Source organism: Trypanosoma conorhini, assembly GCF_003719485.1.
Source record: "Trypanosoma conorhini strain 025E chromosome Unknown Tco_14.4_contig_00562, whole genome shotgun sequence".
In the NCBI taxonomy this organism is placed as follows: Eukaryota; Euglenozoa; class Kinetoplastea; order Trypanosomatida; family Trypanosomatidae; genus Trypanosoma; species Trypanosoma conorhini.
Window position 1 is genome coordinate 1 of NW_021704650.1, and position 12,406 is coordinate 12,406.

A 12,406-nucleotide genomic window follows, 5' to 3' on the forward strand; every position below is an offset into this window, starting at 1 on the left:
TCTACTGTATATTTATAAGCATGCAAACACACACACACGACACGGCACGGGGGACGGAAATTGGGGTTGTGGGGGTGAAATCGGGTCTGGGGGACGCGCTTGGTTTGCGTGGGCCGGCCCTGAGGCCTAGGCGCTGCTGCGTGGCGCGCAGGGCGTACGCTGTCGCCAGCGAGATGAACGCACTGTGCGTGTACTTTTTTTTTGGGGGTCGGGCGGAGGTTTCCACGTTTTCCTTTTCTTCCTTTTTTCTTCCTTTTTCCTCTTGTCTGTTTGCCTTCCGCCGCTCCCTGCCTGCCGTGCAGCCGCGCTCCGAGTGTGTTATGCCGTCGAGCCCCAGCGGGGAGAAGCCGTCGGCCGCGGCGGTGAAGCGCGCGCGCAGTCGCTCCCCGCCCGCGACGCCGCCGGAGAAACGCGCCCGGCGCTCCACGCGCAGCCGGACACCGACGCCGCCCTCCCGTTCGCTGACGTCGCCGCCTCCGCCGACCGATGACGCCGCCGCCGCCCTCGCGACTGCCCCACCGCCTCCGGGCGCCGCAGCGCCGCGGACGGAGCAGAGCATTTGGAGCCAAGTGGAGCCGTTTCAGCGCCGCACGGCGCCGCAGGACTTCGACGGGGCGCAGATGCTGAAGTTCATCACGTGGAACGTCGCCGGCCTGCGTGGGCTGCTGCGGAAGGACGCCCAGGCCATTCGGCGCCTGCTCGAGGCGGAGCAGCCAGACGCGTTGTGCCTGCAGGAGACGAAGCTGAACCCGGAGGACCCGCAGAACGCCAAGCTGGGCGAGGTGGCCGGGTACCGCTTCGTCGACCACGCCTGTCGCGCCAAGAAGGGCTACGCAGGCACCCGCACTTACGTCAAGGACGCGGCGGCCGCGGAGTGGAGGACGGTCAGCGTGAAGGGGTTCGCCACCCTGAGCACCCCGCGCAACGTCGGCCACAGCGACGGCGACGATGAGGGACGCGTGCTCACGACGTACTTTGGCACGCACGGCAAGGGCGGCTGCGCGTTTGCGCTGGCGCTGGTAAACACGTACATCCCCAACAGCGGCATGGCGCTGGAGCGCCTTCCGTACCGCTGCCAGACGTTTGATGTGAAGATGCGCCAGCACCTCTGCGGCTTGGGCCGCTCCTGCAAACCCGCCGCTCCGGCGGACGGCGCCCCGCCACTTGCAGGGTTCATTTGGGCCGGCGACCTTAATGTCGCCGAGCGCGACTACGACCGCTACTACGCCGGCACCTTCCAAACAATGCAGAAATGCAGCGGTTTCACTCCCGAGGAGCGAGCCTCGTTCCGACAGACGCTGCGGGTGGCGAATGCGGTGGACACCTTCCGCGCCCTCTACCCGCGGGCGGCGCCGGTGTACACCTTCTGGTCCGCGCGCATCAACGGCCGGGCCCGCGGGCTTGGCTGGCGGCTGGACTACTTCGTCGTCTCCGCCGCGCTGGCGCAGCGCGTCGTGGACTGCTTCACGATGCCGCAGGTGATGGGGAGCGACCATTGCCCGGTGCAGATGTGGCTGCGGCGGTGACGGGGACACACACACACGCGCGGGCCTGCGGGCGCAGCGAAGCAGCGGTTGCGTGGGCGGTGTGGAAGCCGCAGGGCACACACACAGCAAAACGGCAAAAAAGGCAGAGCATGAGTGCAGCTCAGCTGCAAAGGTAAGCGAAGAGGAAGAGGAGGCGGAGGAGCAGGATGGTGAGAGAAAAGACAACAACAAAGAAAAAAAAATCAAAAAGAGGGGAGAGGAAAAGAAAGAGAGGAAAAATCGCATCTACCTCGGCGTGTTGACTTTTTTTCTTCTTCGTCTGGGGATGAGGGCGCTCGCTGGCGGCCCCCGCGGGGGATGACTGATATCTCTTGCTGTCTCCCTCTCTCTCTCTCTCTTTCTTCTGCCTGACGCGCGCCTCGCACCCCTTCGACGATGCCTTGCGTTCCGTGCGTCGCGCGACTGCCTTCCCGCCTCCGTGCCGGCAGCGGTGACAAGCACTTTTCTCCCCCCTCCCTCTTCCTCCGGCAGCGACAGGCGACGAAGCACGCGGACGGCCCGGAGACTCCGCCACAAACACACAGCCAGTGAGTCGGAGCGAGCGTGAGAGAGAAGCGAAACGGGGGAGATGCTTGCCGTTGCAAAGGCCCGATTCTCTGCCGTCGTCGCCTCCCCGCTGCTCCGGGTAGCGCCGCGGTTAAGCGGCGCGGCGAGGAAAAGTAATAAGGCAAAACCCGCGGGGTTGGCAGAGGTCGGGGCGGCGGCAGCGGCGGCGGCTTCGCCACAGTCGCACTCGGCCGTCTTTGTCACAATGAAGGAGACGCTGGACAACACGTTGGGGGTCTCTGCGGCGTGTGCGGCCGTGGCGCCGGAGGCAGAGAGCGGCGCACGTGACGGCGAGGCGGTGACCGCCGCGGCGGCCGACGTTGCCGCGGGGGGTAAGGTGCCTCCCTACTACAAGCCGATGAACCTCCACCACACGCTGTATGAGGGGGAGGTGGCGCGGCGGCTGTGCGACGCGGCCGCGGCCCGGCAGTTTCGCTCCCCTGTCTGGGCCACCGCGGCGGCCCTCGCGCGCTGCGGCAGCGCCGTGCGGGAGGGTGAGGCGGGGGTGGAGGTCGCCACGACGGTGCAACGCGTCTCGCTGTACAACCTCGAGCAGACCGGCGCCCCGGACGGGGTCGTCTCCGCTGCCCTCAGGCACGGCGAGGAAGGGTGGCCGGAGTGGCCTGACACGCCGCTCAGCGCCGCAGGACGCCCGCACTCGCGGCACGTGCAACGCACGCTGAAGGCGCACCCCTCCTACGCGCACTACACGCTGCCTCACTGGGTCACCGAGGAGGAGGCAGTTATTCTCGGCACGGCTGTGCCGCCCTCCCAGAAGGGGTGTGGGATTCTCATCACACGACGGCCGCAGGCAACCCCACCGCCGGCCGCGGAGGCGGAGAAGTCTCTGCAAGCGGCGCAGCAGTCTCCGGCGAGTCCCGAGATGGACTTCTACATGCTTTACAATGCCGCGCAGCTGGAGGATCCAGCCAAGGTGACACGGGAGACATGTCCCCCCGCCTTCTTTTGTAGCGCGAGTGGTCGGCGGTACGGGATCCCTCTCAGCCTGCACATGCGACGGTACTGCCAAACGTACAACCTAGGCATGCTACCAATGGTCGTCTTCCTAACGGCCTCGCGGCTCCACCGTCTTGGGGGCGAGCTGCGCCCGATGGAGGACGAAGTCCCGCCCTTCACAAGTGTCATCAATGACGAGGTCGTCTCCCTTCATCACGCGGAAACCACCACCATACACAAGGAGCTGCTGCGACGGGCCGAAACGCTTCGGCGAGAAGAATTAGATCGGATCACGGCAGTGACGGTATAGAAGACACCGGGTTGATGGAGCAGGGCGGAAACAGAGCGCCGTCAACGTTCCACTTTTCCTCACAGACAAATGAGCATTCGAGAGTGGGCGAGAGCCATATAAACATATATATGGGTAACGAGTTGCCATTCCTGCATGGCTTCACGTGCGAGAGGAGGCAAAGGGCTTGCCCGCCATTCAGTGGGCTTCGCATCGTGCTCCGCACGCTTGCCGTTGGAGGTCACTTGGTGCCAGCGGGGGCGTGCGTAGTTTACACCCCCGCTGGCGCCACGCAGAACTGAGTCTAAGGGGGAGGGGGGGGGGGATAGATAGCCGTACAAAGTTTTCTTCCTCTTTTTGGGAAGTGCCGCTGCGTGGCTGAGGTGCCACCGTATCACCACTCGCCCTCACAGTTTGTTTGCGGGGATGCGGCGCCGATGGCCGCTGAGGTCGTCTGTCCCCCTCCCTCCACTGCGCAGCGGCGGGCGGGGAGTGCCGTGCTGCGTTCCCATTGGCTTTTAACTATTTATTGATTTTGTTTTCATTTTTGTTTTTGATTTTCAGACAATACTGGCGTGTGTGTGGGGTGGGTGGGGGAGGAAAGAGCTTTAAAAAAAAAAGAGAAGGAGCGACGCGTACGCGCTGCTGCGGGCGGCCGAGAGGTGCCTGCGCTCCTCACGGTGCGGTTGCTGCCGTCCCTGGACTCCTGCGCCGCTGCCTCTCCCTCTCCCTCCGTGTGCGTGTGGTTAGAGCCGGTGACTGCGACGCCTCACAGGTCGCGCAAAGTCAAGAAGAGCGAGCGAGCGGGCTGCAAGGAGGCAGGCGGGTGAAGCCCACGACCCCTCCACAGGAGCGAAGTAAAAAACAAACAAAAACAACAACAGCAAAGACGAATTCGAGGAGGTGTCTGTGCATCAATGCGCCTGGGGGCGCGTGTGTGCGGCGTCGCGGCGTCTTCGTCGCTTCCGTCACGCGTGACGGTGCCGTGCTGCGGTGCGCTCGGGCACCGCTGCTACGCAACAACACACGCCTCCCCGACCACGGCCGCGGCGGAGAACGGGCATGCACCGATGCCGTACAAATCTACCCACAAGGGCGGCGGCAAGGCGGCGCTACCGGCACGGCAACGCGGTGGCGACAAGCAGGCGGCGGCTGCTGCGGCTGGGGCTCACGGCGAGGCAACTAGCGGCGAGGCGCCGCTGCGGCAGAAGAATATCGCAGGGTCATTTTCGTCGTGTGCGGAGGACGGCGGGGCGGTGTCCAGCCGGCCGCTCTCCCCGCTGCAGCGGCGGCAGCTGCTCTTTAAACACAAGGCAGCCTTTACACTCACCCCGCAGGCCCTCCGTCGGGTCAAGTACCTGCTGAAGCAGCCGCACGAGGGCCAAGAACAGCGGCAGCAGACCCCCGATGGGATTCGCATCGGTGTGCGGCGGCGTGGCTGCAGCGGGTATAGCTACACAGTCAACTACCACTACCCGGAGGCGGCGCCGACGCCGGCGAGGCCCTCCGACCCGCAGGGGAGCAGCACTGCGGGGGACGGGGCGCAGCGGGGGGATGTGGTGGTGGAGCAGGACGGCGTGAAGGTGGTGGTCGACGCCAACGCCCTCTTCTACGTCATCGGGACGGAGATGGACTACGTCGTGCGGAACGTGGAGGAGAAGTTTACCTTCCGCAACCCGAACCAGAAGTACTCGTGCGGCTGCGAGGAGAGTTTCATGCCGTTTGACATTGCTGAGCAGGAAACCAGCTAAGAAAGAAAACAAGACTATAAAAAAAAAGGAGGGGGTGGGGAAAAAATAATAATAAACAGAGTGTGTGTGTTGAAAAAAAGAAAAAAAACAAAGACGAAACGCCAAACCAAAAGGGCTCGTTGCGTGGATCTCACTCGCATTCGCCCTTTCCCTTCGTTGCTCGAATGCGGAAGGAGGGAAGCCTCATCCAAGGCACAACCGCACTGCAGTGTCTAAGCGAGGAGTCAGTAACTACGCCGCGACGCCTGTGCGTGGCTTAAGGCTGGCAGCGCACCGGGAGGTGTCAACCTCCGCCGCGCGTGTTGCGTGTTGCTGCGCGTCGTCGTCGTCAGCCACGCGGTGTGTGTACGTGTGTGCGCGTATGTGTGCGTGTGTGCGGCGGCAGCTGCATTGCCTCACCTCCCACCGTACGCCCACGGCTGCTGGGACTGTCCATATATCCAATTCCCCCCTCTTCTTTCCCTTGTGTATTGACGCGCACACGCCCCACGGCTGTTGGGAGAAAATAAAATGAAAGAAAAGAGAAGCCCAACAAATTGTTTATACATTTATATTTCTGCGACTTGCGGTCTCGCGTGTTGTCTTTTATTTTGTTTGGTTTTTAGTGTGTGCGTGTGCATAATCTGCATGGCTGGAGCGGCTGGTGGACGGAGGAACTCGTTGCAGCTCCTTTCATACTGCAGCCCCCCACCCCCTCCCCCCCTCCTTTTTTTTTTAATATCCCAATTGTTTCTGCTTCTGTTTCTTTCCTTCTCTTTGCCCGCAGCGGTTGCCTGCGCGAGAGGGCAGGCGACGAGGCAGGAAAGTGTGTGTGTGTGTGTCTCGCTCTCACTCTCTGGGTGCCCGCGTGGGCCCCGGGGCGCTGCCACGGATGGTTTTTTTTGTCCGCGTCGCGGCAAACGTGTGTGACGGCAACCGCAACATTCGCCTGCGGTTCCCCTCGCGCCCGACGCTGCGGGAAGTGGCCGCTGCGGCGGAGTCGTACTTCGCGGCAGCCGCCCTCCATCCCTCGCCGGCCTTCCAGCTGGGCGCGTTGCTCCTCCTTGACGAGCACGCCTTTGCCTGGGTGGAGCTCTACAGCGCGGCGCAGCTGTCCACCGACTGCCAGCTGTACGCCTTTGAGGGGCGCAGGACGCGCCGCCCGACGCCCGCCGGGCCATGGCAGCGGCCCCGCGTGAAACAGCGGGGCGGCCGCGAGATTCTGCCGCCGCCCGCCGCAACCGTGGCGTGCCGTGCCTTACCTCCCGCGGGCAGCTCCCCCCCGTCTGCCCCGCTCGACGACTGGGACGACAGCGCGTGTGGCCCGGCCGACGGGGCGGACACAAGACGCTCGCACGGCTCCCTTCCCGCCGCAGGCCCCGAACGCACGGACGGCGTGGGGACGGCTACGCTGTGGCGCGGCCGCGGCAGGCTCCGCGGCGTCTTTGACGGGCTCGACGCCGAGCGGAAGGGGTACCTGCGTCTCGCGGACCTGCAGCGGGCGGTGGATGCGCAGCGCAGCGTGTTTGTCAACTACTCCGCCCAGACGCTGCTTGCGCTGGCCGACCAAGACGGGGATGGGCGCGTGTCCTACAAGGAGTGGGTGGGCTTTGCCGTCTCGCACCCGGCCGTGGTGGACGCGTTGTCTGCCGCCGGCGCCCTCGACTCGCGGCTGGGCGGGCGGGGGATGATGGGCTGCGAGCACGCGCCACAGCCGAGCCTGACGCCCGCGGAGGCCTGCCGCCTCTCAGCGGAGGCGTACAACCGGTCACGGGCGATACTAACGCGGGAGGAGGCGCGGCTGGCGGCGGACGCGGTGCGGCTAAACTTCCTGCGAGACAAGTGGGAAGAAGAAAAGAAAAGAAAACAAAAAGCAAAAGCAAAAACAAACGGACGGACGCCGCGGCGTAAAAAGTAGAGACGCGAAGGCGAAACGCACCTGATTCAGTCGTGGCGTGGGTGCCCCGTCTTCTTGTACGACATTTTACATCCTTCATCTCAGACACGCAGCCTTCTGCTCTTTTCTCTCCCTCTCTCCCTCTCTCTCCCTGTTTGCGCCTGTCTGGGTGCATACACACGTCTGGGGGCGTTGGACAGAGCGAGGTGGAAACAGCAGCGTCGTTTGGTGGTACAGACATTTGTAGTTTATATGCAGGCATGCGTGGCTGCACTCTTCCTCCTCTCTCGCGGACGCGGCGTATGAGTGGGGGAGGGGGGAAGCTTTGAGCCATTCTCTTTTTCTTTTTTTTTCCCTTACTTTTTACCTTGAAACCGAAAAAAAAAGTAAATAATAACAGAGTTCGCCCTTCACGCACACACACACACACACACAAGCACACGCAATTAAATCTATCGACTTCACTCTACGTGTTTGGTGCGGCGAGGCATGTCCCAAAGGATTTCTTCTCACACGGTGGGGCAGCGGCCTAGACGGCAGTACGTCAGCAAGCTGACGGAGTTCTTCTTCCGCGAGCTCGACAAGGGGCTGGCCTCGCCGTACGTCGTGCTGTCCACCGGGGCCCTCCTGGCCCTCGTGGGGTGGAAGCTGATGCTCTACTACGTCGAGCCCAACCGGCAGCAGGGCGCGGTCTGGCGGCGGCCGCAGTCCCGTGTGCCGCTGAGCGACGCCCACAACGCCTTCTGGGGCCTTAACATCGGCGGGGACGGCTGGAGAGGCCTTCCGGCGGGGCGCCACCTCGCGGAGACGATGACGGAGACCGCGGAGGAGGCGCTGCGGCGGCCCACGCTGGTGCACAGCGAGGACAGCGAGGTGCGCGGCGGCCGCGGGGAGGCCCTCAGCGTGGCGTGCATGGAGCTGTCGGAGTACGACGCGCGGCTGGGGGACGATGTCGTGTACCGCAGCGTGCACTACATCCAGGGCACCACGCGCGCGGCCCCCGCGGCCCTTCCAACAGGAGCTGCAGCGGTGGCGGGGCCGGCGGACGCGGAGGGAAGTCAAAGCGCCCCGGTGACGACGCCCACACCGCCAGCGCAGGAGTCGGCGGTGGCGGAGGAGACGTCATCGTATTTTTCTCGAATGCCCGCACGGGGGGCGTCCATGATTCACGGCATGGTGAAGTGCAGGGCGATTACCTCGTTGAACAACTGTGTGCCTTACGCCGGGCACATGGAGAGCGAGTACGCGCGGAAGCTGATGCTGGCACTGGGGCCGGTGCACATTCTGCGCGACGTTGCACAGACCAACTTTCCGGTGCGCTTTACGGTCGCGAAGGAGGCGCCGGTGTCCACGCTTGTGTGTGGGCTGCACAGCGGCGAGGTTCCACGCTGGCTGAGCACCGCCTTCCCCAACTTTCACGTGGACGTCGTCGAGAGTGACGGCGCCCTCGCCCGTGTCTGCCGTCGGTTTCTGGGCTTTCAGGAGTCGAGTAACCTGCGCCTGTACATCGCCGACCCCGTCGAGTTTATTCGCCGCAGCGCGCTGCCGGAGGTGGGCCGCCGCTACGATCTCATCATGCTGGACGTCGGCGACGGGGCTGGGCGGGTGAGCACGCGGTACGGCCGCCTCGAGTTCATCAGCGCCGTGCGCAATAGTCTCACCGGCGCCGGCTGCGTCGTCGCGGCGCTCCCAAATCGGGACGGGGCGTTTCTCTACAACATGGTGCAGAACTGGCGCATGGCCTTTGCGGGGCGCACGGTGCTCCTCGTGCACTGCGTCACCTCGCCGCAGACGCTGCTCATGACCTTTCAGGATGACGCGGCCCGCGGCAAGGTGAACCTTGGCAGCGTCGCCAACGTGGAGGAGTTCAAGGACCTGCTGCGCACCACACTCGCCCACTACGGCCCGCGGCGTGTGCCGTTCGACCTCACCGGGGAGGTGTCGGAGGAGAACTTCCGCGTGCTGCACCCCGGCGCGGTGTACCCAGTCGCGGCGTACCTGCCGGCTGGTCACCCGCAGCTGCGCGAGGTGGCGGCGGCCGGCAGTCGCGCCGGGACCGGCGCCTGGGGGGCGTGGCTGCGGCGCTGGAGCGGGGCGTGGCTCACCCCCGCCCAACGCGCGGATCTGCGCGGCATGGATAGATGACGGGGTGCGCAGCAGCGGGCAGGAGACGGCGTTGGGCGGGGGCGGTGAAGGGCCCCGTGTTGTGTTTGTTCGTGTGTTTGCATGCGTCGTGTCTTCCCTCTTGCCGCGTGTGGGCGTGTGCCGTGCGGGTCGCCGCCTGCACTCCCCCCCTTCTCTCTCTTCTGCCCCTCCTTTTGCTGGTGCTGTGGCGAGGCTGCGGCGTCTGCACTAGCGAGCGCAAAAACGGGGGAAACAAAAGAAAAGGAACAAAAACAAAACAACAACACGACAAGAAGCCCAATACCACAAGTAGAGGCACATCAACAACAAAAAGAAGAAAGACAGCGAAAAAAAAATCAAAAAAAAACAAGAAAAAAAAACTGGGGAGGGCGAAGGAAGGCCTCCTTCCCTGCCGCACTGCCGCACTGTCTGCCCTTCCGCGTAGTCCCGTGCAGTGGGGTGGCTAAGGGGCGGTGAGACGCACCCACCCGCCCGCCCGCCCGCCCGCGCTGCGGCCCCGTTGACGCCGTTTAGCGGGGAAAGCGGGCAGGCGCGATGTTTGAAGTGACGGTGCTGGCGGTGGCGAAAGTCATCGTCGCCGTTTGCATCGGGGCTGCCACAAGCCATCAGATTCCGAACGCGTCCGTGACGGTCCGCGACTTTACGTTTCTGATTGCCAACGTTTTGCTGCCGTGCCTCACGTTTCACAGTACAGCCTCTGCCGTGAACGTGGAGGTGCTCATCCGCTGCTCCATCCTCTTGCTCTTCGCGCTCATGGCCATTGGCACCGGGCTGCTCTGCGGGTTGGTGGCGTCGAAGCTGATGTTCCGCGTGAGCCGCACCGGCATCCCGCGGGAGCTGCGGCGCTCGCTGCGCTACGTGCTCGCCTACCGCGATGCAGAGGGGGACGAAGCCCACCTTGTGGCGCGACGCGGCCACCGGACGCAGCTCAGGCCGGTGCTGTGCGTCGTAGTGAGTGGGGCGCTGGAGGAGCAGAGGGTGGAGCCGGAGGAGGTGCTGCCGCTGCTTGAGCCCCCCGGCGTCGAGTACGAGGAGCAGCCCTTCTACCACTACGCCGCGCTGATTGCGTGCAGCCTGCAGAACAGTGTCACCCTTCCCCTGTCTCTGTTGCAGGCGCTGGCCGAGTCACTGGCGTGGATTGACCTCGCCGTGGGAACCTCCTACATCTTTCTCTACAGCCTGGTTGTCAGCACGGCCGTCTGGGGCCTGGGACCGATGTTCGTCGATCTTGGAAAGAAGGAGACTGATAAGCGGCGGCAGATGCGTGAGTTGCTGGAGCTGCATAAGAAGCTGCAGCGCTGCCGCGAGGTTGCCACGCAGACGGAGGTGCAGGAGAGGTCCCCGCAGTTGGCCTCCCCGAGTGCGACGACGGTGTTTTCTCTTCCGGGCAGCAACGAGCCCGGGACAGTGCCGCTGCCGGCGGCCGTGCGAAGGAGCGCGGCCCGCGACGAGGATGGAGGGGACGACGCTCCTGCCGAGTTGAACACCGTGGACGCCCGCAGCTCTGGGGAGCAGGCGGACATGCCGCCCGGTCCGGGGCGCTGGCTGCTTGCCGCCACCCCCGCCACCTGCGAGGCTTTCCACTACAACTGGCGGGAGCGCGACTTTGTTCGGGTGATGTACGCCAGCGACTTCCGAGAGGAGATGGAGGCGACGCGGCAAAAAAGCAACGTCCTCGCGAGTTTCTGTCGTAGTTGCAAAAAAGTCGTTATGCGACTCCTGCAGACGCTTGCCTTCACCTCAGTTGTGGCGGGCTTCATCGTCGCGGTGACGCCGCCGCTGCGCTGGCTGCTCTTCGACGGGCCGCTCTCGATGGTGATGGACGCCATCGGCTTCTTGGCGCAGGGCTCGATTCCCTCCTCGCTGCTGTTGCTGGGCGTAAACCTGGTGGGGACCTCGCAAGCGATGACGTCGGCGCCGGAGGTGCGGCTCCGCGAGGCGGAGCAAAACACCGAGTTCCCGCTGGACGACGTCTCCGCAGACCCAAGGTACATGGAAGCCTACAACGAGGCACATGAGGCGATCGAGTTCGACGAGCACGCCTCGTTTGCGCCGGCGAGGCCGCAGCAGCACGAGCCCTTGGCCGTGCCTATGGGGGTCCCCTGCGAGGCACCCGCGGCCGCGTCCGCCGCGGTTGGTGGTAGAGGCAGCTGCAGATGCAGCTGCAGAGACAGCTACAGCGGGGTGATGACCTCCCTGCGACGCGTCTTTGCGCTGCATGGCGTCCGGAAGAGTTTTGTCTTCGGCATCACCCTCATTCGGCTGCTGGTGGTGCCGGCGGTGGGGTTCGCCATGGTGCTGCTGCTGCGCATGGCGGCTCCCTCGCTCTTTGGGGGGCGGCGGGAGCACAATGTCCTGCTGCTCGTCCTCCTCGGCGAGCTGGCCGCGCCGTCGGCGCTCAACGCCACCATCCTGTTCAACGCGCGGCGGTACATGCCGGGGGCGTGGTCGCGCATGCTCTTCGTCCAGTACGTCACCTGCGCCCTGACGTTTATGCTGTGGTGCGTCCTCGCCCTCTGGATCGTCACGTAGCGGGCCCCTGCTGGCAGGGTGTGTGTGGGGAACGAGTGCGGCCGCGCGCGTGCGTGCGCGCGTGCGTGCGTGAGAGGGCGCGGGCGGAGGGCAGCGGGAGGTGGGAAGGCACCGTGGTGAGGTGAACGAAGGACGAGTGAAGGAAGGAGTGAGGGTGAATCAAGAAAGAAAAAAAAAGCAACAACAACAACATAAAAAAACAAGAGAGATGGGGAAAAAGAAGGAAGAAGTGAAAGAATGGTAGAGAAAGAGGGATGTGAAGGATGAAGGGAAGGAAAACAGTCAAGCAACGAAAAAAAAAAGGGAAAAGAGAGAGAGAGAGAGCGAGAGGGAGAGTTAAGAAGCGGAAGCGAGTGTGAGAGTGGCAGGAACAACCACGTGTGTTTGTGTTTGTGTGTGTGAATATATATATATATATATGTCTCTACCGCTCTCTGTGTCTGTGTGTGTGTGTACACGAGCCGGCATGCCCGCTGAAGTCCCGTTTTTTTTTTTTTTTCTTTCTTCTTCCCTCCTCCTTTTTTTTATCCTCCTCCGCCTTGTGGCCCGGAGCCCCCTGCGCTGCCGTGATGGTGTGCGATGCCGCCGCCGCCGCCGCCGCCGCCCATGCGGCGCCCCCTCTCCTCTTTTTTTTTGTTTTCTTCTTCTTCTCATGTCTCTCCCTCCTCCTTTTCATCAGTCCGCCCGGCCGATGCCGCTCCCCTTTTTATTTTTTATTTTTTATTTTTTATTTCAGTTTATTATTTTTTGTTTTGTTTTATTC

General features: G+C 63.6%; 6 protein-coding genes across 6 annotated transcripts, besides 14 other annotated features; all 6 read left to right on the plus strand.

The window, feature by feature from the left end:
• On the plus strand, nucleotides 1-1,526 carry Tco025E_07354 (AP-endonuclease; the record flags this gene model as incomplete). The annotated part of the gene is made up of 1 exon (XM_029374220.1): nucleotides 1-1,526. A coding segment is annotated over one exon (1,526 nt), but the record flags the coding sequence as incomplete, so codon positions are not given.
• A 139-nt stretch (nucleotides 1,527-1,665) lies between these two features.
• Nucleotides 1,666-1,758: a sequence feature (GA-rich).
• A 96-nt stretch (nucleotides 1,759-1,854) lies between these two features.
• Nucleotides 1,855-1,892: a microsatellite.
• Nucleotides 1,893-2,115: 223 nt separating this feature from the next.
• Tco025E_07355 (uncharacterized protein) lies at nucleotides 2,116-3,360 on the plus strand (the record flags this gene model as incomplete). The annotated part of the gene is made up of 1 exon (XM_029374221.1): nucleotides 2,116-3,360. The coding sequence occupies one exon, from the start codon at nucleotides 2,116-2,118 to the stop codon at nucleotides 3,358-3,360; it is 1,245 nt and encodes a 414-aa protein (XP_029225668.1).
• Nucleotides 3,361-3,868: 508 nt separating this feature from the next.
• Nucleotides 3,869-3,900: a microsatellite.
• A 356-nt stretch (nucleotides 3,901-4,256) lies between these two features.
• On the plus strand, nucleotides 4,257-5,090 carry Tco025E_07356 (iron-sulfur cluster assembly protein; the record flags this gene model as incomplete). Its single annotated transcript, XM_029374222.1, has 1 exon — nucleotides 4,257-5,090. The coding sequence occupies one exon, from the start codon at nucleotides 4,257-4,259 to the stop codon at nucleotides 5,088-5,090; it is 834 nt and encodes a 277-aa protein (XP_029225669.1).
• A 339-nt stretch (nucleotides 5,091-5,429) lies between these two features.
• Nucleotides 5,430-5,466: a microsatellite.
• Nucleotides 5,467-5,961: 495 nt separating this feature from the next.
• Nucleotides 5,962-6,987, plus strand: Tco025E_07357 (calmodulin-like protein containing EF hand domain; the record flags this gene model as incomplete). Its single annotated transcript, XM_029374223.1, has 1 exon — nucleotides 5,962-6,987. The coding sequence occupies one exon, from the start codon at nucleotides 5,962-5,964 to the stop codon at nucleotides 6,985-6,987; it is 1,026 nt and encodes a 341-aa protein (XP_029225670.1).
• A 95-nt stretch (nucleotides 6,988-7,082) lies between these two features.
• Nucleotides 7,083-7,119: a microsatellite.
• Nucleotides 7,120-7,377: 258 nt separating this feature from the next.
• Nucleotides 7,378-7,411: a microsatellite.
• A 44-nt stretch (nucleotides 7,412-7,455) lies between these two features.
• On the plus strand, nucleotides 7,456-9,111 carry Tco025E_07358 (uncharacterized protein; the record flags this gene model as incomplete). Its single annotated transcript, XM_029374224.1, has 1 exon — nucleotides 7,456-9,111. One exon carries the CDS (start codon nucleotides 7,456-7,458, stop codon nucleotides 9,109-9,111), a length of 1,656 nt encoding a protein of 551 aa, XP_029225671.1.
• A 301-nt stretch (nucleotides 9,112-9,412) lies between these two features.
• Nucleotides 9,413-9,470: a sequence feature (A-rich).
• A 103-nt stretch (nucleotides 9,471-9,573) lies between these two features.
• Nucleotides 9,574-9,598: a microsatellite.
• Nucleotides 9,599-9,645: 47 nt separating this feature from the next.
• On the plus strand, nucleotides 9,646-11,643 carry Tco025E_07359 (putative transporter; the record flags this gene model as incomplete). The annotated part of the gene is made up of 1 exon (XM_029374225.1): nucleotides 9,646-11,643. The coding sequence occupies one exon, from the start codon at nucleotides 9,646-9,648 to the stop codon at nucleotides 11,641-11,643; it is 1,998 nt and encodes a 665-aa protein (XP_029225672.1).
• A 35-nt stretch (nucleotides 11,644-11,678) lies between these two features.
• Nucleotides 11,679-11,744: a microsatellite.
• Nucleotides 11,745-11,804: 60 nt separating this feature from the next.
• Nucleotides 11,805-12,005: a sequence feature (GA-rich).
• Nucleotides 12,006-12,021: 16 nt separating this feature from the next.
• Nucleotides 12,022-12,097: a microsatellite.
• Nucleotides 12,098-12,127: 30 nt separating this feature from the next.
• Nucleotides 12,128-12,152: a microsatellite.
• Nucleotides 12,153-12,224: 72 nt separating this feature from the next.
• Nucleotides 12,225-12,248: a microsatellite.
• Nucleotides 12,249-12,346: 98 nt separating this feature from the next.
• Nucleotides 12,347-12,376: a microsatellite.
• The last annotated feature ends 30 nt before the right edge of the window (nucleotides 12,377-12,406 follow it).